General features: G+C 43.2%; 2 protein-coding genes across 2 annotated transcripts in view; one reads left to right on the forward strand and one right to left on the reverse strand.

The window, feature by feature from the left end:
• Positions 1-8,450, forward strand: part of PTPN14 (protein tyrosine phosphatase non-receptor type 14) — a 122,943-nt gene extending 114,493 nt beyond the window's left edge. The window contains exon 19 of the mRNA XM_030499580.1: positions 1,694-8,450. Coding sequence (XP_030355440.1) covers positions 1,694-1,822 — 129 coding nt within the window. The 3' untranslated portion in view covers positions 1,823-8,450. The remainder of the gene's footprint in view (positions 1-1,693) is intronic.
• Positions 8,451-9,674: 1,224 nt separating this feature from the next.
• SMYD2 (SET and MYND domain containing 2) overlaps positions 9,675-25,711 on the reverse strand; it is a 29,822-nt gene continuing 13,785 nt past the window's right edge. Inside the window, exons 5-12 of the mRNA XM_030499878.1 lie at positions 24,301-24,425; positions 20,678-20,745; positions 18,851-18,953; positions 16,430-16,540; positions 14,563-14,683; positions 13,614-13,788; positions 12,167-12,275; positions 9,675-10,100 (exon numbers count right to left, since the gene is read on the reverse strand). Of these exons, the coding sequence (XP_030355738.1) occupies positions 10,020-10,100; positions 12,167-12,275; positions 13,614-13,788; positions 14,563-14,683; positions 16,430-16,540; positions 18,851-18,953; positions 20,678-20,745; positions 24,301-24,425 (893 nt within the window). The 3' untranslated portion in view covers positions 9,675-10,019. The remainder of the gene's footprint in view (positions 10,101-12,166; positions 12,276-13,613; positions 13,789-14,562; positions 14,684-16,429; positions 16,541-18,850; positions 18,954-20,677; positions 20,746-24,300; positions 24,426-25,711) is intronic.

Consider the following 25,711-nt stretch of genomic DNA (forward strand, 5'->3'; position numbering starts at 1 on the left):
TATGTGGCAGAATATTTAGCCTTGTTTTCAGAAAGTGATAGCCTCTGAGTTAAGGCTCGTTTACATGGAAAGGAGATGGAGTTTTATATATATGGACAGAAATGGATATGCCTTACCTTGCCAGAAAACTTGCAGCGTGCATGGAAGCAGCCCCCATGCTCATTGCACCTCCAAGGATTAGCAGCAATCTTTGTTTCTGTCTTTGTCCAGGTATTGTGCTTGTAACATTTCTTACCTCAGCCAAATCGAAAGACTTGCCAAGTTCCTTTCTGTGTTTCTGGAATGGCAAACTGGCATTACAAAGTGCACTCTGTGTTGCCTGATAGAGTAACCGGTCTCCAGTTTTATATCTTGAATTGCTAAAGAGTTTCCTCAAAAATGGTGTGTATCTTAGTGCTTGCATTTACTGCTGCCATAGAAAACCTGCATCCCTCATCTTGGGTCATCCTCCACGCTCTTTGAATCTGAGCCTGGCAGGCTGAGCTTCATGGCTCCATGACTTCTGAATAGCTCCTTCATGTACCTGTTGTAACAGGTAAAGCACAATGACTTCATAGGGGTTTTTGCTCCCCAAATGCTGGAGATATGATGGTAACACCTAGTGAAATTTGCAGTGTTTTCTAATGCTTCACCTCATGGGTCTCTGTTTCAGACAACTTGTTTGTTCATTCATTCAGACTGTTACAGGGTGCTGGTGCCCCAGGGTTAGAGATGTCCCTTCACCGTGGATCTCCTGATCCGTCCCCACTTACTGTGATTTAGTTGCTGTTGCAGAGCATTTTCAGGGCATGTGAGTGAACTTCCTTTGGATGAAACTGAGCTGGAAGAGACCTTCATGGAGGACACCTTAATGTGTCCAACTGCTCGTGGATGTTCAGTAGATGGAACAGACTAACGTGGGCCTGAAGTCCGCAGGACATGTATTGTGGATACTGGGTTTCACTTGACAGATTGCTTTCTTCTATGCACTGGCATAGACTTGGCTGTGGGAGGTGTCAGTTTCTGGTGTCATGTTCTGGTGGCAGTGAGTCCCCTTTTCTTTTAGTGGAAGGCTCAGTGAATTTGCCTGCACAGGGAACCTTTGTTCTTATGATTCTAATGCCTGCTTCCCATTTGAAAAACTCTCAGATCCTCCCTCTATGAGTAAGTTTCACCATGGATCAGAGCACAGGATGCCCGTGCCATGGGGCCTGTTGATGCCCTCAGTGGTAGACTCTGAACTGAGCTATTTAATCTTGGCTGTTTAAGTTCTGTAGTAGACCTTTCTGATATATCTGGCCTTTAACCTTAGATAACACAATATATTGAGTTATTTTCCCAAGTTGAAAATCTACATGTTGAAGCAGAAAAAATTCCATAAAGCAGCAGTCCTTTATTAGGTGTTGAATTGATCTGCTGAGAGGTAATCAGTGGTACACAACTGGAAGACAAGTCTTTGGTCATCTGCCCATTTACATCAGTCCAGAAATTTCTGTAAGCTTTAGTGGGGAAAGCATTGGATGTGCAGATGTGTATATACTCCTTGACACAAAAGTTGGTAACAAAGTTGTAATATTTCACTGCAGTTGGTTATAATTCATTACATTCCATAAACACAGTGCAGTTCCCTGTCAGGTAGCTGATACTCAAGACAATGATTGTTTGATTTAATGAACCTACATCCTTATGCCTTTTTCTCTCCTTTGCTTTGCAGAAGGTGGACGTTCCTGTGATGCTGAGACACCTGCGGGAGCAGAGAATGTTCATGATCCAGACCATAGCCCAGTACAAGTTTGTCTATCAAGTGCTCATCCAGTTCCTGCAGAACTCCAGACTTATTTAACCTTTTCAAACATCCCAGATCCAGCTTTGTGGATCTGACTGAACCTTACCGAAGAACAAGAGGAACTGCCTTGACAACGCTGTGTGCATGTATTGCACTTCTTAAAGTTGTCTGGAAAGTAAGGAATGCTTGTTCTTTACTAGAGTCTCCCATGGATTATTTTATACAAGATATAATTTATTTTTCTTGGAATAACTTGTGAATTACTTTAATAACTTGTAAAACTTACAGTGACCTTCAAACTGAATCACATTCAGCATGACTGGTCTGGATTGTAACATGTCCATAAGGAAAGCAATCCTTTGTAAAGGTAGTTTGCTGGCTTTATTTTGCTACACAGCTTCTGAAATGAACAGTTATTTGGCAGTGGGCTTTTTCTCCTGTAAGAACATTCTGGACCCAGACACGTGGCGTCCATGGTAAGAACAAGACCTGCTACAGCTACAGTTGTGTTTGAGTGGAAGCTGTGGGGACACAGTCCTGGAGCACAGAGGCCTGAGCCTCTGCACACACAGCAGGGCACGTTACAGAGGGCTCAAACACAGGACATTGTGAGGGCAGAGCGTTTTGGGTGCTGAACTGTCCAAATTCCACAAGAATTAAGGTTTTAGATTAGGCCTTGAAAAAAAGCAATATTGGATCTTTTAAACGAGGCCTTTGCTACTGTCTGCAGTCCTTGAAGTGGTTCAGAAGAGCCGAAGCAGTGCAGGGTGAAGGGCAGTGACCTGGAGCAGGCTGAGGTCAGCAGATGAGTGTTTCTGGTAACTGTGGTGGTCTGTGAGTTAAACAGCAGAGGAATTTCAACTCAATGCAGCTGAAAAAACCCTCAAACCAAGCATGTTCTCATGGATTACACTGAAAGTTTTACTGCCTTGAGGCTCACCTCCTGTAGAAAAGGAATCTCATTCAAGTTAGGCACCTCCAGTTGCTTTAGTTTCACGTGTAAACTACTGCCTTCAGCAGTGTCATCATTTTACTTTCTAGTCATTTGAACTTTAAATGGTCATTATGGTCTTTCTTCCATATCTGAGATCTCCAAACAGTGACCCTTGAGAGCTTTAGCTCAGAGTCTGCCTGAAGTCTTCCCCCATCACTATCTTGTGGTTTCTGAGCACAGGGAGCAGTCTGTCTTTTGGTGTTGACCCACCTCACTTTGTTAGGGTATTTACTGTATTGAATTGCACAGATCATCTCTCTTCTCTGGGTCACTTTGGATTCTCCCTCCTATTTATTACTATTTTATCTGCGTAGTGTTCAGGGATTCCAGTGAGGATTAGAGGATGTTGTATAAATACATAAAGGAGAAATGGTCCTTGCCTGAAGTTTACAACCAGAAAAGAAAAGGGAAACAAACCTCATCCACTGCATAACTAGGGCACAGATCCTTTACTGGCTTGCCCTAGGCCAACAGTGAAATCTGTGACAGAGCTAGGAAAAACCCTCTGTTTCCTAGGAGTATCTCAGCAGTTAGACCTGTCCTCCTCTGTCTCTCAGCACTGGCTAGCTGCTTAGTATGACTTGGTGCATATTCTTTTCTCCAAACTGTTCATTTCACAGGAGTATAGCACGTTATGAATTACCTTGCAGTGTGTGCAGGGCATTTATGCACGGTTAGTTAGAAGTGACAGTAACTGCACTTTTAAAAAGATATTAAAAGGGATAAAAAAATAGAATTAAAACCAAACCAACCAACCAAAGCTTTAGCAAATCATGGTGGGTCTCCCACACTGTTATTTCTGGTGTAAGAAATGGAAAGTTCCTGCACTGAGGTTGCTCCCCACCCCTGCACTGACTCCTCTTTCCTGTGGGCAGTCCAGCCCTGCTCCAACTTGGCAGTCCTGATAGATGGCTGGAGGATGGATCAGGCTGGAGAGGAGCCCTCGGGGTCTCTGCTCCCTCTCTGCCCTGCTCACCCCACAGCTAAGTCGGAGGGGCTTGCCCACAGTCCCATCCAGCTTCAGAGGTCTGCAAGGGTGGTGATGTTGCAGCCTCTCAGGGCACATGATGTAGTTACTCTTTCATGGTGAAATTACCTTTCTTGGTATCCCTTTCCCAGATTAAATTAAATCTTTTAGTCTTATTACTGCTTTTCCATTGCATTCCCTCCTCCAAACCCCTGGTCAGTGTTTGAAGGCCTAAGCTGACAACTTCAGCACTAATGGGGCCCACACGCTGGCCCCTGCCTAAAATCAGTGGGAGTTTAAGCTAAGGCTGCGTACCAGAATGTGTCTTAAATGCATTTTAAACCTATGCTGTGTTGATGTGGTACTCTGCAGTAGAGGCCTAATGAGGTGATGAGGATTGGTGGAGGCTTCCAGCTACCAGCAAATGGTGAGGAGTTTTTCAGCTCTAATGTCTTGACCGTGTTCCTTTTAGGGCTTAGTTGAGTTTTCAGTCAACTTCAGTTTTCCTCTGATTCCTTCTGCCAATGCCAACATAGATCTTGTTAAATTAGCAGCAACCATTTAAAGTCTTTGCAGCAGCATCTGCATGATAATTGCACAGAGATGCTTTCTATCTGGGAAACAGGCCAAGGAATAAACCTTGAAGCAAAGTGTGTTAAATTAGTTATCTCGTTAGAACTTTCTGAATAATTTCCTAATGATGAATTAAGTTTGAACTCAGAGCTGTCAAGTCCCATTGCTCCACTTGGATGTGAGAAGGGAGGGCAAAGAATCTGTCGCTGTGTCTTACTATTCAACTGCTCTTGGCTGAAACGTCTACTTCTGTTTCTACAGTGAGCACAGGAGAGTTATTGCATAAGAGAATGTAGAGCTGTGATTGAAAGAAAGAAGATTAAGCAAATGGTTTTTATGCAAAGATGCATCATAGGTGTCTTAGAAAAGTATTAATTACAAAATGGCACCAAAAATCCTTTCCATATTAAATCAGTGCCCATTAATGAGCCAAACGAGTGGCCATGGAGTAAACAGTCATTTCCACTCACCTCCTACCGTGCCTGCTATGGTAGATAGAGGCCAATGTGACTCACTTTTTCCCTTTCATTGTCAAAGAATGGTAATTTTAAACTTTTCCTTTCATCTGACTTCAATGTATTTTTTCCAGCTAGATTTTATCTTGACTAGATCTGCTAATACCATAAATGAATTGGGCTGGTGCATGTCTTCAGAGGTTCCTTTCCACCCCAGCTTGCAACCGAACCTCAGCGTGCCGATGCTTTATGATTGAAATGTGATACACTTTTGTAGGGGAAAAACTGAACCTGCTGACTTTGAACCTGTTGTAGTTTTATCACACCGAAATTGGTTGGGCAGCATTTCCTAACCTTTAGGGAGTGACAGGAAAATGCATTTTGCATCCAATTTTATTAGTCATAGCAGGAATGAACACATGAGACTTAAAGCAACAGTACTGTTTAGTTTCTGTCCTGCAGACTTAAACAGCGGAGTCCCTAAGTAGAAAAGGACAGTCTGGAGTTGCTGTATGTTGTGTTGCATGGGTTTAACATCAAAGCATGACAGGTTCCAAGAGACCAGTGACCAGGTTCATCCATTTGGAGGAAAGTCTGGATTGAAAATCCCACAAAGATGCATCAATGGTCAATGAATGGAGCCGCTCCTTAAGAAGTCTTCTCCCAAGGCACCCACATTCATGTTCAGCCTATGCTCCCTGACTCTTGGAGTGGATGAGTAAGTCTGACTTGGGAATCCATTGTGTGTGTTTTCCTTTTTGTGCACTCTTCATCTGTACTTAATCCGTCTTTTCTTTAAGTTCTCACCAATGATAGTATTGAGGTTGCTGGCCTCCAATCTTTGGTTAATTTTGGTCTGAGCATTTCATGCCTGACATTGTCTGATCAGGGATGGGGAGAGATGACAGCCAAGTTGTGAGGATGGTGGACATGAGCTGCTCAGGTCTCACTTGTTCCAGCTCCTCCACAGACCTGCTTTGGCACCTCAGGTCCTGGATTAACTGAGGGAGGATGAAGCTTGTTCCCACAAGCCTTCTCCTATATAGATGATAGGGACCCTAAACGCTCAGCCTTGTTGGAAATACCTTTTCCCTGAACTAGTTTCAGCTGGCAGGAGACACATCTGTGAGGCCTTATTCAACCTATTGCTAATGCAGTCCTTTATAAAAAGTATACTGAAGGACATTTATGTTCCACGTATTTAAAACAGTTGCCTCACTCCAAATATTAATAAATAGTTGCATGATTTCAAGAGCTTTATTTTTAATTACTTTCTTGTAAGCAGACAGAAATGCAAATGGCAAAACATCGCTTGGTAAAGAATGAATAAGTCTTGGTGCTTCAAGAGAGATGGTCATTCCAAACTAATACAGTATTTTTTTGATCCAGTATCTGCTGCCTCTGTAGCCCAGAAGTCACTCTAAAATAAATGCTGATGGGCAATCTCATACTTGGATATAGCACACAAATCCACGGGGAGAATGCAGCAGCTACTGACTGTGCTGCATTCTCAACACCTGACTTCCCCCTGGTCTCCTGGGAAGAGATCATGATTGCATTAGCCATTGTCAGTCTCACTTACAGTTTGTGATCCACGTGCTCACGAAGTGGAAGCATCAGTGTGGGTGATACCTGCTGTGGCAGCTCCTGGGCATCACTGAGAGAGATCAGGGTTAAATTTTGCTGCTTGTCTTTGTGGGAAAGAACACTTTACATCCAGAGTGGTGGGGTGGCACCCACTGTGTGCGATAAAGGATGCATTGCATTGAAGGAGCAAATACCAGAACTGAGCCTGAAAGGGAAGCACTGCATGAAAGCAGCTCCTGACACCCTTCTACAAACAGAAGTGTCAATCTGCTGATGTATAGTCCAAGTCATACGGGGTTTGGTGCCAACAAGAGAGAGGTTTCAAGTCCAAAACGCCAAAGGCAATTGTCCTCAGCTCGTTCTAAGCCTCCTAGAGAAGTTTTCTTATAGCATCTGGTGCTGTGTGATGTACAGATGCCATGTGAGGCTGGAGAGAGGAGGACACTGCACACGTGGCTGCGTGGCTTGGCTTGCAGGGACTGTCATTTGGGGAAGGGAAGAGCTGGCTGCTGGGGCTGTTGGGCAGATGGGACATGACAACAGTCTTAACCATAGATAAACTACTGTTAGATTGTGAAACATGTAGTGCACAGGTCAAAAGTAGCAGTGCTTACATAAATATTTCAAGTAAATAAATCTTGTCAGTGTTTTTAGAGTATCTCGGACTACAGTTCCATTGCTCTCAACCATTTTTAGCCAGTGTGTTCCTTTGTGGTTCCATTGCCTGTGCACCCTCACTGAGCACTTCCCACATGCTACAACAGCAGGACTTTGCCTTTGGAGGGTGAACTGCAAGTCAGTGTTGAAGTAGTGCTGGGATTCTTCAGTGAAAGCTGCTCTTTAACAGTGAGGGCAAGACTAATACTTCTGCTGATCGCTGAGATGTGTAGTGCTTGATAGTTTTACTCTGCCAAATCACCTGGGTAAGACACTCTGCTCCAGGTATTTCAGGGGCAGTGTTCCCTGATGAGGCAGGCAGGAATAGGAGAGGAAGGCTTCCTCCCTTTCTTGGACAGTGGCTGGTAGGTGACACTTAAGGAGGAACTATGTCTAGAAGAGGGTGCTCAACCCCTCCAGTAGACCTGGCAACCAGTCCTGCAGGCCCTTCCTGAGGCCAAAGTTGAGTCCTGCTCACTGTGTTTAATAACTGCTGATGGAGCCATCTCCTATGAAACCTCCTCTCTAGAACCTATTTCCTCCTCTGGCCTTCATGATGTCCTGCGTCGGCAAGTTCCACAACTTAATCATGCATTAAGTAAGTGTCTAAAAACTTCCTTTTTGTGCATGCTAAACGAAAGTTATTTTCTTGCTGCTAGTTGGTCTTTGAAAGAAAACAAATCTTGAGTGCCAGAAACACTGTTAATAGGATGTGTATCTTGTTGCAATTGCGCCATATGGAAACCACGTTTTCCTTACTAGTAAAGTACCTTTCTTGGGCAATTTTACAAAGGAGAAAAGTTTACACATGCAGATGACTGTAATATTCCCATATATAATTGTGTGGGACATGTTAAATGAAATAACATGTTTAAGTAAGTTTTATGTCACTGGATTTTACTGCCCTGTTTTACTTCAGTATTTTGACGCTTCCTGGTTTATTTGTTCTGTAACTCTGTACGTGACAGTTCAGCACAGAACAGTGAGCTGAATCTCACCCCCTCGTTGTACGTACACCTTTTGTAGAGACATGAGGCAGCAGTTATGTGCCTTTCCAGCCCCCCCAGTCCCTCCTGTTAGGGCTGAATGGCAGAACTACTCTATGCTATTGAAAGCCTTTTAAAAAATAAAAATAGAAAAAAATCTATGCATGCTATTTTATATTCTAATGTACTATTCATATCAGTCCATAAGCTTATGCTTGTCAGTTTTATCTTGTGTATAGAACTGATAACTTTTGACAGTATTTTTGCACTGTTCCTTTTCCTTCTCTTTTTATAAAGTTCTATTCAGCATTAATTGACTGCAGTAATTTTTTACCCTTTTAACTGCCTTTGTGTAAATAGTTTATGATATGCTTTGGCAAATATGAGAATGTCTCCAGTCACTAAGGTTTTTTGGTAAGGCTGTCCTTCATATTCACAGTATACAATAAACCATTTTTTTTTTCAAGGAAAACTATGCTTGTGCTCTGTGTTCTCTCCTGTAACAGTTTAAGGTTTTGTATTTGCACCTACCGTGCTTGTGTTAGCTTCCCATGTTAAACTGACAGGCACAGCCAGGGCTGCAGCGAGCTTCAAGAACCTTCTGTAAGGGCAAGGCTCCTGCTGGTGGTCCTGCTTGGCTAAGATGATTCTTCAGCGTTGAGGTGTGGTCTGGGCTCTGGAGAGACTTTCTGAAGTGAAGGTGCTACTTCCCTGGATTAAGGTTTACTTGACAAGATAAGGTTAGGATAAAAATAGCTGGTGCCCTCTTCCTTGGCTTCCTGGAATCATGAGGTCTGGTGCAGTTTTATGTACTCCAGCAACAACTGCTGGCGAGGGAGCAATGAAAGCTTTCAGCAAAATGAAAGCTTGTTCTCTAGCAGTTTTGTTTTCAGAGCAGTGCTTACAATAAAGGAAATGTGATGGAGTTCTTGATGATGAGGTGTGCTCTTTCTCTCATCATACTTTATAAGCTGTGAAAGCTGTACGGAAAGGTCATGTAGTTTTACTCTGCAACATACTTCAACTTTGGTGCTGGGGAGTACACAGCCACACTCTGCTGCCTCTTCCCTCCCCCAGCCTTAAAAGCAATCTCCTACCACTCACCCCTGGCAGTGTTCAAGGCCAGGCTTGATGGAGCCTTGGGCGACATGGTCTAGTGTGAGGCATCCCTGCCCATGGCTGGGAGTTGGAACTGGGTGATCTTCAAGTCCTTTCCAACCCAAACCATTCTATGATTCTATGGAGGGAAAAAACACCCTCCAGGCTTAGATTTCTCTGCCCATACTTAAGTCCTGGATTTTTTTCCTCAGAACATGTTCTTGTTCCTCTATTAAAAGTAATTTCTAACGTATGAGTAGAATAGTTTTACTTCACTGGAGGCGAAGGTATGGCTATAAGGAAATATGAGCTCTCCTCTGCACTGAATTCACTTTAACTTGTAAAGAGGGTTAAAAAGCCAGAAATTGCATCATTCCTGCCTTGTGCGAGCCTTCCAGCTCTGCCATAGGCACCAGCATCCCCTGTACAGGCCATGCTGAGCTCCAGGGCCTTGCAGTGATGAATCCCCTAGGATTGGCACTGCAAACAAAAATGGTTAGTGAAAAGAGGAACTGGATACTAAACCATAACTGAAAACGTACAGCTTTTGCTAGTTAGTTAGATTAAATGAAACAGCTTAGGCAAAAGTGGATGTCACAAAACTATGGCACCCAAGAAGGGTCAAGATGACTTTATTTACTTTACACAAATAACATACACAGTAAAATCCACAGAGAAAAAAATGGCCACTTTTGCACTTGAGCTGTCAAAAGGCATCACCTTTAAGAAACTATGGATGCATCCTTAAAAAAAGGGGGAAAAAAGGCAATTGTAGATGTGTGGAAGCTGGGAACATTTTGCCAGGCCTAAGTGTGTTTGTCATTCCAATTATAGGCCAGAACTGTGTTCATACTCTACCGCATTTCAAAGCGCTCCTGAAGGCTTTCGTAACAAGGCTTTTAACTAAAGGTTTGAAGGATTGCATAGATTCAAAGGCTCAGTGGTCCTCTAATTCCTTTTTGATCTCCGAAATGTATGGATGATCCTTCCCGTGTGCTACTTCCATGATAGCAATTGCCTATGAAAAGAAAAAACTATTCACACAATTGATTCCTATATAACACCAGGCTATAAATACTCGCTTTAGAGGATTGAAACAGTCTGACACCTCTGGCTACTTTTTGTCCCCTTGTAGTCATAAACCCAGTAGGAAATAAAATGGAATTCAAAACTAAGTAATAAAGGTTTTACATTCAGAGAACACATCTTTCATCTTACAGGGTCCCAAAGCACCTTTCAAAATGATATTCCTGACAAAACTACTTTGAATGCAACCAGCTCCAGGACAGAAAACTGCAAGTGGAGTGGGTGATGTTCTGGCAGAGCACTTGACTCAACCACTATCAGCCCCAGCTCTGCTCCTACCAGTTTATCCTTCAGCTGTCAGAGCAGGCCCACTGCAGAAGTTGCATTAAGGCATTCCAGACCTGCTTTTGTGAACCCTCCATCACTTCCAGGGCTACCACTGCTTCCCCAAGGAAGCAATGGCTCAGGCAACTGCTGAGGCAAAAGCATAATCTTGCCAGGTTTGGCCAGAGGCTGCTCTGCTCATCCCTGCTCTGCTCCCTAGAGCCAACACTTCAGGCAACCAAACCCACTGACATGCACCTCCCTGCCACTCTTCACCCTGCACTGTGGAGTGGGTGCAGAGGCGAGATTCCCACTTGAGAAAGGATATCAGTGGCCTCAGAGAGGTGTAATAAAAGGCAGCAGTAGGTAGGACTGAAAGAAGCAAGTTCAGAGTAAGTTTGAGACCATTTAAAGCCCACCATGCTAAGATCAAGCAAGGAATGGTGGCATTCCAGCCCTCAGAGCACGTAGTCATTTTCTCCTCGGGACACTCTGATGGAATTATGCTGTTATATTTAAATCAGTGCAATAAGAGCCTTTGGTTCCACCTCAGGAGCAGTGAGAACTGACTCCACTGCTGCTCCTGCCCAAAAGAAGAAAGGAGGAGGGCCTTCTGGAGGAGCTGCTTGCAAACAGACAGAGAACAATGGTTTTGTTTTTCCACTAAATCCCAAACGGCAGGGGCTGGGATAACTTTGGGCAGTTCCTGTAGGTTGCTTTTGGAAGTGAGTCATTAGAAAACATTTGTGTTAGGAAGTAAGTGAACTATGCCAACAAACCTACCTACAGTTCCCAGCCCCCAGCCCGCCTTCCTACTGGCACAACTCCCAGTTTTAGCCAAAGCTTTAACACTACAGCAAAGGAAAACCTATGTTAAATTTGAAGTAGGTAACAGTTAAGTTTTAGAGTATATATTCGTGTAGTATCTTTCACCATGGCTGCATGGCTCTGTTATTGCTGGCTAGAAACTTGCCAGCATCTAAAAAGGAAGAAAAAACCAACTATGGTGCCATTCCACACCAAGTCATTATATGCTACGGTAGTCACTGAGGCCTAAGAAATGACAACAAACTTCTGTCCAACAACTACAAGGGGAAGAGAGTCAAGAAACAAGAGTCAAGAAACAGGGTACAGCCTAATAAGAAAAACGTAAAGAATAAGGGAATAGACTAATAAAAAGGGGTGAAGAAAAATGTAAACCCAAATGCTGAACTTCAGCATTACCAGATGCACTGAATTCCCTTCAGCTATTTAAAAATCCATTTGTTCCAGAACAAATAACCACCGAAGCATGCCTAGTTTAACTTGGATATAGAAATCACAGGCTTCATGGAAACGCTATGTACCTTTTCTAAGAGCCAAGCATTTTCTCTGTCCTTACCTAGCAAGTGAGAAGCTGGAGTTCTCCATTTACACAAGCACAGCTCTAGCTCAGGGAAGAACATATAGCAAATGTTTAAGCATATATATGAGTCCATATGACTTTAAGCATATGACTCCAGTTGCTGCTGCAGAAGTCCATCACGACAAGGCAAGACCCCTTGCATGCAACAAAAGACCGATACTGCACCTTTCCAAAAGGAAAACTGAGCCCAAAATCCAGTAACCAAATAGATTATTAACACATGGTGCATTTCCTACCAAGCCAGGCTTGCTGACAGAGGAGCACGTAGTGTTTTCAATGACCCCATGCCTGAACTGGTACTATTAATGAAGAAACCTGGAAATAAATACCTTCTTCAGGGCTTTAACTCCAGCCGGTCTGTTCTCCAGCGCCATGTAGAGTCTCCCCAGTTTCAGCCACATGGAAGCAACATTCAGCGAGTAGGGGGGATAGTGTTTACTGCAAGAGAGAAAGGGATTCAGCTTGATCAAACCTGGCAGTTTCATTGCATTTCCCCAGCCCCTGTATCCCTCTCAGGGGGCAAGAAGCTGTCTCTCGTTGCCCCTGCCCATTCACTGCTCATCCCACTGCTGTGACTGCCAGGAGCCAGCGCCAGTTGTGCCTGGGATGGAGACGCCTGTCCACTGGGAATCTAACTGAAACTGCCATATGCCTCTGAACAGCTGTCAGATGGCAATGACTTTCTGCCACTAGTTTTAATCTAGCCAGCTACAGAAAGAGGCTGCATTGTTAGGAGGTTTTGGAGCCACAGAAGTAACTCTGCCTATTCCACAAGAGTTGGTCTTCAAAGGAAAGTGAGGGGCCTTCAGCCGCGCTACAGCACACACACAACCCTGTGCTCACACTAAGCTAGCACAGTCCGGCTCAGCAGAGCGGACTCCAAGGAATGCCAGGCTCCAAGCCAGAGGACCTGGGCAAGTCCCAGGGAAGATAAATAGTACTGCACCCCGAGAAGGGGGAATGTTGGCTCCTTCTTTGTATCGCTGCTCTCTGCCAAGTGATCTGTGACTTTACATTGGCATCTGCTCCAAAGGGAGAGCTTTACTTGCACTCCCCCCAGCTGGCAAGAAAATGATGTCTCAAGATGAGAATCTGCTTGGGAGATTTATGGCAGGATCAGATACAGCACGTAACTGGCTGGCTCTGATGAAGGAGATCACTACTGTAACAACACAGGAGGATTGATTGGAGAGGGGATGGAGTTCTCGCTGCAGAGGCTGTGTGCTGCCTTGCCCCACACCGTCCTCTAGCCTGTGCATCTCCCACACCTCCAGCTCCAGGACAGTGGAGCTCAGGGACCTCAGAGCACCCACAGCCTCCCAGCGCCAGAGCCGAGCTCAGCTCCAGCTCCCTCTGCTGCTCAGCCCCAGCCCTGGGATATTGGAAAAAGGAAAGGACTGGGAGAAGGCAGGAGGCACAGCAACAGCTTTGCCTCCATCACCTGATGCAATCTGAAGCTCTGCTTGAGTCAAGTATTAGGATATTAAAAACCTGACAATCTAGCTAAGCAGAACTAGCATAGTCCCCAAGGTGGTACAGACTTATTTTAAGAACACAAAGCAAGGCTCTCAGTCACCTTCTGCTATATCCTGCAGACCACTTTTTGACAGAAACAAAATCTGTCCCAGCATTAAACATTCCTTTTCAAGCAGTGATGTTATGGGTGCCATGTTTATATGACATGTACTGAAAGAAGTGATCTCTGCCCAAACTTGTCTTCATTATTCAGATAACTGAATTAGCACACTATAAAAATATAAGGAGTCTCATATTTACCTGTATGGTCTGATAATTTTTTGCCCATAACGCAGTGCACCTTCCCAGTCCTGCACGTAGAGACACACACCCATGGCCTGGTACATCATATGTAACATATAAACATTACTGTTTTCAAACACTGCACCCATCTTGTCCAGGCTGAGTTCACAGATCTCCAGTAATTCACTAGGAGGTATGAAGTCAAGGAACCCAATAAATAGACGGCCTCTCATTAGACAACTACCTGGTAATGCCAAAGAAGCACAGACTTGACCTTGTTCACAATGGTTCTCAAGAAGTCCTCTTTTCTTTCAAATGGCATCAAAGCATCTATGCTACAACCCCACAGCTACTCTGAGGGGTATTCTACACTCAGAGTATTCTTCTCATGAGTCTGTTCCCCTCCTACTCAGATATTCTACAAAACTAGCTTTCAGATTTAAAAAGCAACAAAAAAGCAGCTTTCCTGGATCACCACCGCATCAACAATATGTCAGAAGAAGGGGGAGTGAAATTGCCCATGCAGCAGGTAGTGAATCAGGCATGAGACAGCCTGGTCTGCTTCTGGCCCAATGAACCTTGCATTTTTGTCTGTGTCACACCACTGTTACAACAGCTAGGCTTGTGACCCCCCAGCAATAGCTGCAGCCTCACATGCTCTCTCTCAAAACAGGGCACTATGACAGTAGAGTAACGCAAGCACACACCTACACTCGCTCCAGCCTCTGGCTTGTTGTGTGGAGACAGCCACATGCTGCACTCTTAGAAACTGAGAACCACACAGGAAGGAACAAACACAGGGTCTCACAATCCCACACCACCAGGACAACTTTTCAGACACAAAGAGGACAGAGGTAACTTCTAATGGTTATACCATTTCTGCTGCAGGTACCTCAGAAGCAATCCAGCAGGTAAGGTTTTTAGGTCCCGCACCAAGCCAGACGAGTCAGGGTGAGACAAAGGATATATTTGTAGTGTTTGGCTCTTCTGAATTCCTCAATCACATTCCTGGCATATTTGATCATGTCCCACACTGTCTCTGCTGATGGAGGATCATTCAGCTTGCAGATTTCTAGTTTCTCTTTATCCTGAAGGAAACACAATAGACATTATAAATCAGGTTCCAAGCCCTACAAATAAAGGTGCACCTGCTACACAAAATTACTCTAATAAAAAGACACAGATGGGGACTTAAGCTCTTCAAAGAACTTAAAAACAAAGGTAAAATGTGCACCTGCAATTTTTCTCTAAAGCCTTGGCTAGGAAACCTAGAATCCTCTGTGCCTTCCAGTTCATCTGCCATCCTCTACTTCCATGAAGTCCCTTTCTTTTGAAAGATCCAAGAGCTTTTCAATTTTGTGATTTGTGAAATCACTACTTTAAATTTGTGAAAGTAGTTTTACATCGGAAATTTCACCGCTTACAAGAGATTAAGGATTAAAACTAATTTAGTTTTAAGGCTAGAAAAGCCCAAATACCTTGGGCCTAGCACCGAGTGACAGCTCATTTGAAAATGAGATGATATTAAATACAGATCTTCATATCTACGGACACATTTCCACATATTTTGTAATTTCTGCTGGACAGCTCCACTTACTCTTATCTTTCTAACTTACTATACTCCATGAGGAGTAGGTTGCAATCTGGAGACAACCTTTTGCTGTTTAAGCCTCACGTTGTTGCTAGATGTCTTTTTCCTTTATTATTTCATCTTCCAGCTGAGAGGGCTATAGGGGACTCTTTCTGGAGTTGAAGGATGCTGAGTGACAGGTGATCCCAAGAGTAACACATCGTTGGAAATCACAGCAGAAATCCTGGCTTCATTAAACTCAGTGGCAAAATTAGCAAAGTAACTGTGGGGAGAAACACAACTAAACTATGGTATCAACAGAACAGCCTCAAAAGAGAATATTGGGTACTGTTTGCAAAGAGTTATAGAAGATGCTACCATTTAGAGGAAGGAGAGGGTTACGGGTCAGTTTGGGAAGCAGCCCTTAAAAAGACACCTTTGTGAAAATGTGGGGGGAAATACCTGGAATTATAAGGATCAGATGATGGCAACCAGACTGATCTTGGCTGGAACGACGGATAAGCCACACAAAGCTTGGTTCTCCTCAGACCTCCAGTGAAGGAGGTCCAAACGGCTGCACAGGTACACTTGTTTCCGTATCTGTTGGATTTGAGTACCTTACTTTGCCCCCCATAAGTGCTTTTCTTCAAAATAACTAATGCCTGGCTTTAAGGAACACTGTCTCTATGTCTGCCTTTGTCCTCTCAAGGCACCATATGTCTTATGAACATATATCTGGCCTGCACGTCACAAGGGGCCACCCTGTCCATGCGAAGATGGTTTTAACACCATTGCAGGATTCTGCTGGGTCTCCAAACCATCCAGCAATGTCATACTATGTCACCTAGAACTGACTGAAATGTCCCAACCAGGAACTGCAGCAGGACTGTACCCTGGAAATGCTCCAAGCAAAAGTCACTCACTGGGAGCTGGTAGAAAACATGCAGTTACAAAAAAAAAGTGAGTTCTGAGCTAAATTCTTTTGGTCAGGTAGTGTAGACACAGTGTAATTATCTACTTTTAACAGAGTTTTCATCTTTGCTTTGTAGCTCAACTTTAAATAGGCTTCTCCCAAGAAATTTCCTGACCTGTCACGATTACAGTGGAAAGAATGAGTATCAGAAAGTCTTGTAGACAGAAAAACAAAACCAGCCCAACCCTTTTATCCTGCTTTCCAAAACGTAATTCAAGATGGAATATTACATCTAAGGACTTGGGTAGGTGCCTTGCCAGTCAGAAGCATATTTCATACCAATTTTATTACCTTTTCTTTGGTAACACACTCCCTGCAATCACAATCAAAGAAATAGGAGTCTCTTAGCCGGTTATTTCTGTCTTCTGTGGGATACAAGAGGTCAATATAGCTGGTGAAAACCTATATGGTAAAAACACAGCAATCAGTGAAAAGCAGTATAACTATACATATTTATCACTACTGCTTCTGGTATAGGTAGTGTGACAGCTACATATTCATGCAAGCAGCAGATCCCTGCAGCCACATCACCTGCCTGTTCCCTCACATTCCAAGCCTCTCGGCAGCACCCGGAGTTGCAGTTTGCAATCTCACAGAGAAGTGTTTCCTTTCCTATTCATTATGGAATTTCCGTCAAATATTACCCTGGCTTAAACCCAGGACAGCAAGATTCAGGTGTGGATAAGGAAACTACCACAGCATAAATCTCAGGTTCCTGTCAGACTACAAAGAGATGCCTACTCTTCAGAAGTAAAATAACGATTTCAGGTATCCCGCTTAGGATAAATCACAGTGGCCTGGTTTTTTTTGGAGGCTGGAATCTCAATTTTTTCTTTCTGAAAACCTAAAAAACTGGGGCAACAGCAGTCGCTAGGAGCTTTAGGACAAGACCTTTAGATCTCAGAAGAGAGGCCCAGTGCTCCAGTTCTAGGAGAATGAATATCAGATTTACTTCAGCAGCAATATTTTAAAGCAAAGAAAACCTGCTTTTGAACATTTTAAAAGCCCTTCATACATGCTATTCTTAAGTTTTCCTCTACTTCAGTGGTCTTCAGAAAAGAACCCCTGCAACTAGCTTTAATGCTCTATTTTTAAAATGAGATCTCCCCCAAGAAACATGTCATGCACAGCGCAGTTGATCATTTTGCAGACAGAGGAACAGCTTTAGTTCCATTTCCTCATTTCTAGCTATTTGAAATGTTTTGCTCAGTCTTTATGCTTAAAGTTTCTTTCTTCTTTAAAGTCAAATGTAGATGTAATTTCATACGGTACATGTTCTTCTTCTTATTCTGTGGGATCTCACACTTTCCCTCACGCTCTTTCCTCCCCTGTTTTCAAAGCACGAATTAACGCTGGAACCGCATTTACACCAGAAACGCTAAAAACGTTGCGATGCAATGACTCCACTGAACCTGAAGATGGAGACACAGGCTGTAAGACCGCACAGGGCCTAGCAAAACCACCACCTCACGTTTAGAAAGTTAAGTGTCAGAAAAGCGAACTCACAAAAGCCAGGAAGTCCTGGAGAACTGATGCAACTTTTAAGACACAACTCAATCAAAAGAATATGCTAAGCACGGTGAATACTCCACATCACTACCTCGCAGAGTTAGCCCTCCCCAAAACCACTGAAAACATCTGGGATTCCACAGCAAAATTCCCTAACCAGGATCAGCCCTTGTCCATTACTACAATGCATTTGCAGCGACTGCCAACATCACAGACAAATATCATCGTGTTAGTAAGTGGCATAAAAAGAAGTTGCTCACATGAATCATTCGCCCTTCCAGCACATAAACTCGTTTTGTTCACAATGGTGAACAGCTATAATCCACAAAAATAACCTCCCTCGCCTCCTTCAAAACTGCTACCACACACTTCAGAAGCAACAGGAGTTATCAAAATCAGATCTGAACTTATTTTGAGCAGCATTAACCTTGCCTAAATTAACATGAACAAATGAGCCATTGAAACTCTATGCAAACTCCATCCCCAGAGAGAATGTTCCGCATCTTCACCCCCTGCAGATATTTGAACATCCTCCTCAAGTCTGTTTAACATCTTTTTAATTTTCTTTTTTAAACAAAAAGCAGCCCTGCCAAGTTCATTGTTTGATTGAGAAGGTTTCAAGGTAAACCCAGAGCCTTACTCAATTGCCCAGAATTTTAGCCACCACTGATCAGTTTCACTCCACTTAAAACCACACTCCTGTGCTCCTGGGACTTCCCAGCAAACGCTGCTGAGGTGACACGACCAAGTCCCATGTTTTGTGGATGCTGTGTCCAAACAGAAGTCAGAGGACTTATCTGTCCCCATTGACCTTGTTTATTCTGGCTTCAATTCCAATACGTTACTATTATACTGGGAACTATTACAGCAGTAATAATTTGCTTTGATCTTGGAATTTCAAAGCAGCAGCCAAACATCAGTAAACTCAGCCTCATTTTACAGCTGGGTAAAGTGAGACAGAGCTGGCAGATACACAGTGACTGCTGCAGGTGCCCTTCCCTTGTTTTAACACAAAAGAGGACGCTGCCTCCGAGAATCCCTCCAGAACCACCCCAACTTTCCATAGCAACATCTTACACTTGTCTTAGAAGCAAGATCCTTCCTCCCTATGATTAAATTAATTGAAATGAATCCCGAAAAGCAGAATGGACCGTACTTTTAGGATGCATGCATACAGAGTACATTCAAACACAGTGCATTTACCTCCTCTCCAGGCTCAATCTCTTTAACAGCTCTGACTTCAGCCAAGGTCCCCTTGTAAGTTACAATCACATTTGGGCAACAACTATGGTTCATCAATGCAACACTGAAAAAGCAGAAAAGTAAACCTTTTCACTCACCACCAACAGGCAAAAAGTTAAGCATCACTTTACAAATAAGTCTGAAAGATTGAGTCAGTCTCCCTCCGTAAGCTGTTTTTATTCTGAGGCTTAACATGAAGGTAACCTTGGTAAAACCTGTTGTAGTGTTATTTATTGTAATGATATGGAGAATGGCTGTGCTAATGAATCATTACAGTTTTTAAATCCTATTATTGCAGGCACAGGCAAGTTATTATTTTCCCATTCTTACAGTGCTGTGGGACAGCTAACAGGGGCGTTCACACAGCTTAACTATCTACATCCTATTTAGGTACCCTTGGTAGCCACACTATTTTCCTTAGAGGAGAAAGGAAGAGAAACAAATTTAACCTAAAGGAAACAAGCAAATACAGGAAAACAGAAGTCATTTTGCTGCATCACAACCTAAGACTTCTATGAAAACGTAAACAGCCTCCATTTGTGAAGTGGGGAAGGAAGAGATCTCTCTTATACAAGTACACAACTTACAGAAAAACTTGGGACTGCTAGAGAAAAGCACTCCCCCTTACTACCAAGCTTGGAGAAAGTGCAATTTGCTGCTTATTTGAGATAAAATGTATAATTTTAATCCTTTCTCTAGCAAAATCATAATTGTCTCTTCAGCCTTTTAAGCTCACAGGCATAGCTGTTAAGTAGAAAAGATCTGGCTCTTGCATGCTGATCCTTTACAAAAAAAAGGGTGGTATTAGACACGTTTGCAGAACACCCTGGTTTCATTCTCTCCTCTCCCCACCATGACTCTGATCCTGGGCATTTCAAGGTCTTAATTCCCAATCTGTAGATCACAGATATGGACTTCAGACAGGCCTGCCTGAAGAAGGAGAATCTGTGAAACAAGGACTATCTACTATTGTCTGTATGCAGCACTTAACAAAATCAGGTCCTGCTTCAATTTGGCATCTGGAAGTTTCAGATTACTTTGACACAGATAAGCTACTAGTAATCTATGCCTCGCAAGGAAGCCAACCTAAGCAGACAGTGATAACACTTTCAGTACAGGGTTTGCAAAGAACAGGGGTGGAAAATATCCTTCTTTGCTACATGAAGTGGGAAGGACAGACTTAAAGGGAAGAAATGTTCCTCAGCCTTAAAGAGAGCTGTGCTCCCCAGTCCACAAACTGCAGCTAACATCTGCAGTTTACTTGCAAAGCTAAGAAACGTGTACATATTTTTTCTATTGTCATAACAAGGAGGCTGAAAGAAGATATGAAAGGGATTTTCTGTTTGCCAAGGAACAAAGGTAGAAGGGATATTGTTAAGAGAACACCAGGTGAAGGATTATACCCAGCCAAAACAGAAAGTTGTGAATAGAGCAAGTCACCTGCAACCCTTTTCGTTTTGCTTTGATCATTACATGATGACCCTGTTCAGAACCTGCTAGCCAAAGAAGTGTTTCCTACCAACCTGCATGTAGTTCATAATCTAAGCTCCAAAACAAATTACAAGCACAATTTTACCAAAATCACCAGATATTTAAGCAAACCTGCAGCAAACCTTTGGCCACATTTTATTTGCTAATCAAAGACATTTAAAACAAGACAATCATGTGTTTAATGAAATTTCTTTCACTAAAGATCTACATCTTGCACATCTTCCATAGATGTGCAAGAATCTTTGGGCTTTTTTAAATAAGTTAATTTTAACTTGAAAAACATTAACATCAACCTACTCAGGAAATATGGCTGATCCCAAATGAGAGAGTTCTTCGTCTTCAATTGTGAAGCCATTACAGTTAACCTAAGGAAAAAAAGAAGATCAGCTTCTGGTCAGCTAAGCACTCCACACTCACATGTCACATTCTCATACTTCAAAGTCAATTGCAGTAATTTGCTTACAGTTTTCTTTCCACCTCACCAGTACTCACAGAGAGCTACGTGACATCTTAAGAAGTGAAGACAAAGCCCCTATTCAAAGGAATGTGCAGGACACTAAAGAACTGAGAGTCCCAACACTTGGGACACAGTATCGGGTGGTTGCTCCTTGGGAAGCCCACCAAGAGAAATGGGGCTTGAAAGTGTCAGGCCTTTGCACGAAACAAAGCCTGACGCTGACGGGGCAAAGAGACTTCATTTGGCAACGACAAATGAAGGGCCAGAGCAGAACTACACGTATTACGATGTAGGGATGAACAGCAGCAAACTCAGCTGGGGCAGTACACAGCCTTCATGGAGCATATGGTACAGAGACCTGCCACAATGACATCTGTCATCAAGCACTGCACATATCAGCTACAGCTAAAGCACATATAAAGAACAACAAAGGCAGTGAGAAAGACTTGAGCCTAATAAAGACACAGAAAGGAGGGGACAAAAGAAGGACAGAGTATGAGAGGAAATGTATTCCTAATTTAAACAGACACAGGACTAAAAGAGCTTGTTTATAAATCTTTTTTTATAGAATAGATTCAAGCAGGTTTTAAAACCTTCTCCCTCTTTTATTTCACTAAACTCCAGGGAATCTTACAGGAGTTTCAACTTTGTTTAATGCGGTTTGTGCAACTAAATGACCAAAATGCACCTCAATCGAGTACTTTATTCTAATTTCACTGCGAGTCACATACATGCCAACATGAAGAGAACCCTCTCCACATGCACCAACATCTCCCTACAACCCAAATGTTCACAGAAGCACCAGTAAAGCATCAGAACAACTACTACTACTATCACATGCCCAAGTCCAGCTGAAGCTAAAATGGGCACAGGAACAGTCAATCAAGCACAGAGTAAGTATTTGTTCTGGAAGGGTAAGAGTTGACAACAAATGCTACCAACAATGATACGTCCCACAAGCTGGAATGCAGCTCCGAATGGATTTTAGAAATACACAAATACTTCCCAAAGCCACTCCTGAGGTATGAAGTGTTCAGGATGAGTTCACAATTAAGAGTCCTGTTTCTCTGATTCACTCCAAGTACCTTTGCTATCTTTGCTTGATCTTTATCCTGCTATTTTTAGCAAGGTAGCATCCAAAGGCTCCCTGTCTCTCAAGATGGGCATGCTACTGCTCTAGCCAATGCATGAGCATACCTGAACCAAAACCAAAATGTAACTGCTGAATACAAAAACAATAGAAGGGAAAGATCCTATCAACAGCAAGTGAGAACATAAGGCTACAAAGGCTGAAATGAAGAACAGCTTGATGGTTCTGAATCACAGGGAAATATTTAAAAATATGTAGTGAGTTATCACCAACTCCCTCCACTAAGCCAGAGACAACCCACTTCTCGAATGCATCATATCAGAAATGACAGAAGGGATGAGATACCACTGGTTTCACCTGATGAATGCATGACTAAAAAGGGCAACGTGGAGAGAGTAAAGAGACAACAGTGAAAACACTAGAGCTTGAGGTCGTTCCCAGTGGTGGAAAAGAGAACGTGCAAACAGAGGCATGAAATTATGCAAGGTCTTCTGGGAAAGGATGAGTTCAGGAACCTGAGAAAAGAGAGGAACTGTTTGAAGAGTATGACAAGGTGAGACTGAGGAGGAAGAGCACCCGTCTCGAGAGCTGTGTTCGACAGGGGCAAAACAGAGACTGATACCAGCATCTGGGGAAGAGAGCAGTGAAAGGCAAGGATGGTTTGGACAAAATCTTTCCTCCACTCGAAAGGACTGATTACACCTTAGCTGTGTTGAGTAAGAAACATCATACGAAGCCCACAAAAAGCAGTGAGCAAGGAGTCAGAGGTATCTAAGTCCCAAATGACTGCCCTGAGCCACAGGGAGAAGGAATGCCAAATGGAGGAGCAAGGTACACAACATGAGGCCAGAGGAAGTGTTGAAGCAAAAGAAAGGAGCAGCTGCATATCCATACTACTGGTTTTAGCTCAAGTTCACTAAATCTTAGGAAACATGTTTGTACATATCAAGTACAGACACTCCTCCCCTTCTTCTAGGAAGATTTATGCTGGGGCTAAAACCTCAAAAGACTGTGTCCTGTAAAACACTTCCGAGGGGCATCTGAGTGACCTTTGGAGATTTTAGTTCAAGAAATGGTGAAGTCCACAGTGGCAGATGATCAGGGTGAGCTTAAGGGGACAAGTAAGGATGACATTAAACCAGACATTAAATCTCCAGAGAAGACTGGATGAAATCCAGTCCATGCCTCTGTTAGCATCTGGGAGTCAGCAGTTCACAGAAGTCAGTTAAAGGACCATGATCTGGTAGAGCTGGTGCAGGACAGGAGGTGAAGTGAAAGTCATAGCCCAAAATAATGTAACCTTTGGGGATTCTGGTCACATTCTAACAAAAGTATTCAGAAACAACCCAAGAAATTGGATGTACTGATGTCTTTGAAGTATCCCTCTCACGAATATAAATTGTGAAGTCTTCACAACAGAAAGAACTTTTCACTGAAGGGAAAAATATCATTAGAAACAACACAATGGATGATGAGCAGATGCTGAACATGTTAAAGAATCATTCCCCTACAGAATAACAGTACCTCTGTATTAAGGAAATAGTAACTGTGCCAGGGTCCTGCCACCTCGGCTTTCATCACAGCACTCAACACTTGCCCCCATCTCAAACAAAAATAAACTTTTTACTCAGATGTTGAAGTTTAAAACTAGCTTATTGTGAAGTACCGAAAAAAAAAGAAGAAAACGGATCTTTCAGTATTCCACTGGTGAGTTATTCCATCCACTACAATACATTCAATTTAGATGCATATGAAAAGTAGGTGAGAAGAAAAAAAAAGAGAAAAAACCCCCACAAAAAAGCGGTGACATTTCAGAAGTTATCTAACAAGACACCCTGCCCTTCCTTCATCTCTCCAGATGACCAAACTACCTGACTGCATTGAAAAGCCACACACCAGATCAAAGCTTCAGACTGCTCTTTCTACTTCTCTGAAGTTTACTCCCTGTGAAGGTCAAACACAAGGATGACCCAACCCACAAGGATTTCCACAAGTTTGAAGCCTGAATGAAGGATTTGGCTGCTGCAGGGTCTCAGACCAGCAGCCTTTTGTGTAAGTTGAACAAGAGCTGCACTATCCTTGGCACACAAGAAGCCTAACTTTGACAGGGTCTAATCCAGGCTGTTTCCCCCTTTTCTTCAGTGTTTGAGAAGCACCTCACAGAAAACCTGCAGACAAGAGTCTCTTCCCTACTGAAATGGGACATGTCCAGCTGCTTGTCCTCAAAGAAGTGGATCTCCTCCATCAAGCACACTCAGCTCTCTCTAAGTGAAGGTCTACCACTTCCATTGCCATCAACGTTTCTCCCCTTTCACAAAGGCTAAACTCCTACAGCACCATCCACCTAAGCAGGCTGTGTTCTAGCCAACTTACTTGCGCAAAGAGAACTACAAGGGCAGCATTGTCAGGGTATTCCAAGTGCTTTGAGTAAAAGTGATGCAGAGCAGCAATGTCGTTCTGAATCAGCTCTCTCTTTTCATTGTCTAGTTTGTCAAGGTCTGTGGACAAAGAATACATTCCATTTCAGTAACAGGAACACTCCCCCATGAACTGCAGCTAGACTTAGAACAAGCCTGGACTTAAACAGAAACCCTTTAAGGAACAGCTACTTGCAAGTACTGAAAGAAGTATCTGTTCTTCCATAAATGTAATGCTGCTTCTGCCCAAGCCACACGTGCACTACAAGAGCATGCAGGATTACAAAGCATTTTCTAACATCTGTACATTAGCAGGTAATTGGACACACATTTCCTTTTCTGGGAGAAGGGTTACAGTCTTTAAAGTGTATTTGTTAACCCTAGCAAACAGGCCAGCAACTGTGGGTACCTGTCCTCAGCTGTCTAACACAATCTTATCAACTACCTGGTCCCATCTACAGTGGTATGAAGTCACAGTCAACATCACGCTTCTTAAAATATGCTTTACATAGTGGAACTTCCTCATACAGACCTAATACTTATCGGTAGAAACCAGCCCAGAAGGCTGCTTACCCCTGCTTTTAAAAGACGTGGTCTTTCCCAGCAGGGAAACTAACTATTTGTGGCCATGTGTGACAAGGACCTAACAAAGGTTGACAGCAATGCTGAGGCTGGTCTCCAGGAGCTCCTTTTGCACCAAGAGAAGGATAATATGAGGGTGCCCAGGAGGGCAATCCTCCTGACCTGCTGCAGGCACCTGCTTCAGGAAGTAACAAACAGAGCCCGAGACTGCCCATGTCTCCATCAAGGTATGCTTAACCTGCAGAGATCTGAGGATAATAGGAGACAGCAGGAACATCAGTGGAAATGTGCTGGCACACCTGCCAAGTGTATTTCCTTATGGGTTTGTTCAGCTTTATGCTCAAGCCCATGAGAGGTTCTAGCCAAAGCTGTGGCCACTGAACCTTTTCCTGCCTGGTCCATGCAAGGTACATGATGGACCATATACTCCTGGTCACTTCTCTCTCCTTAAGAGTAGACTGTTGGAAAGCTTTTTCCTAATCCTCTCCCTCACAGTGGCAAGTGTCACGAGCTCACTCCTGCTCTAAGAGAGCCAGTAACTCATCAGCTTTCTCTCTCCAACTCAAAATAAGAGTGGGGAGAAAAATCATGCAGGAACCAAAAAGGCTGCACAACAGTGGAAGGGGGAAATGATTTATAACAGCAGATGTAAATGACAGGAGAGTCACAAAAAAGAAAGAGGAAAATGAAATGGGACAGTTTGAGAATTAGGACAAATCAGAAATAAGAATTTTTGAGCTTCCGACAGTGAGGTGCCTTTTCCTCTCCTTGCAGGGTGTTCAACA

This window comes from Strigops habroptila, chromosome 10 (genome assembly GCF_004027225.2).
Source record: "Strigops habroptila isolate Jane chromosome 10, bStrHab1.2.pri, whole genome shotgun sequence".
NCBI classification, from domain to species: domain Eukaryota; kingdom Metazoa; phylum Chordata; class Aves; order Psittaciformes; family Psittacidae; genus Strigops; species Strigops habroptila.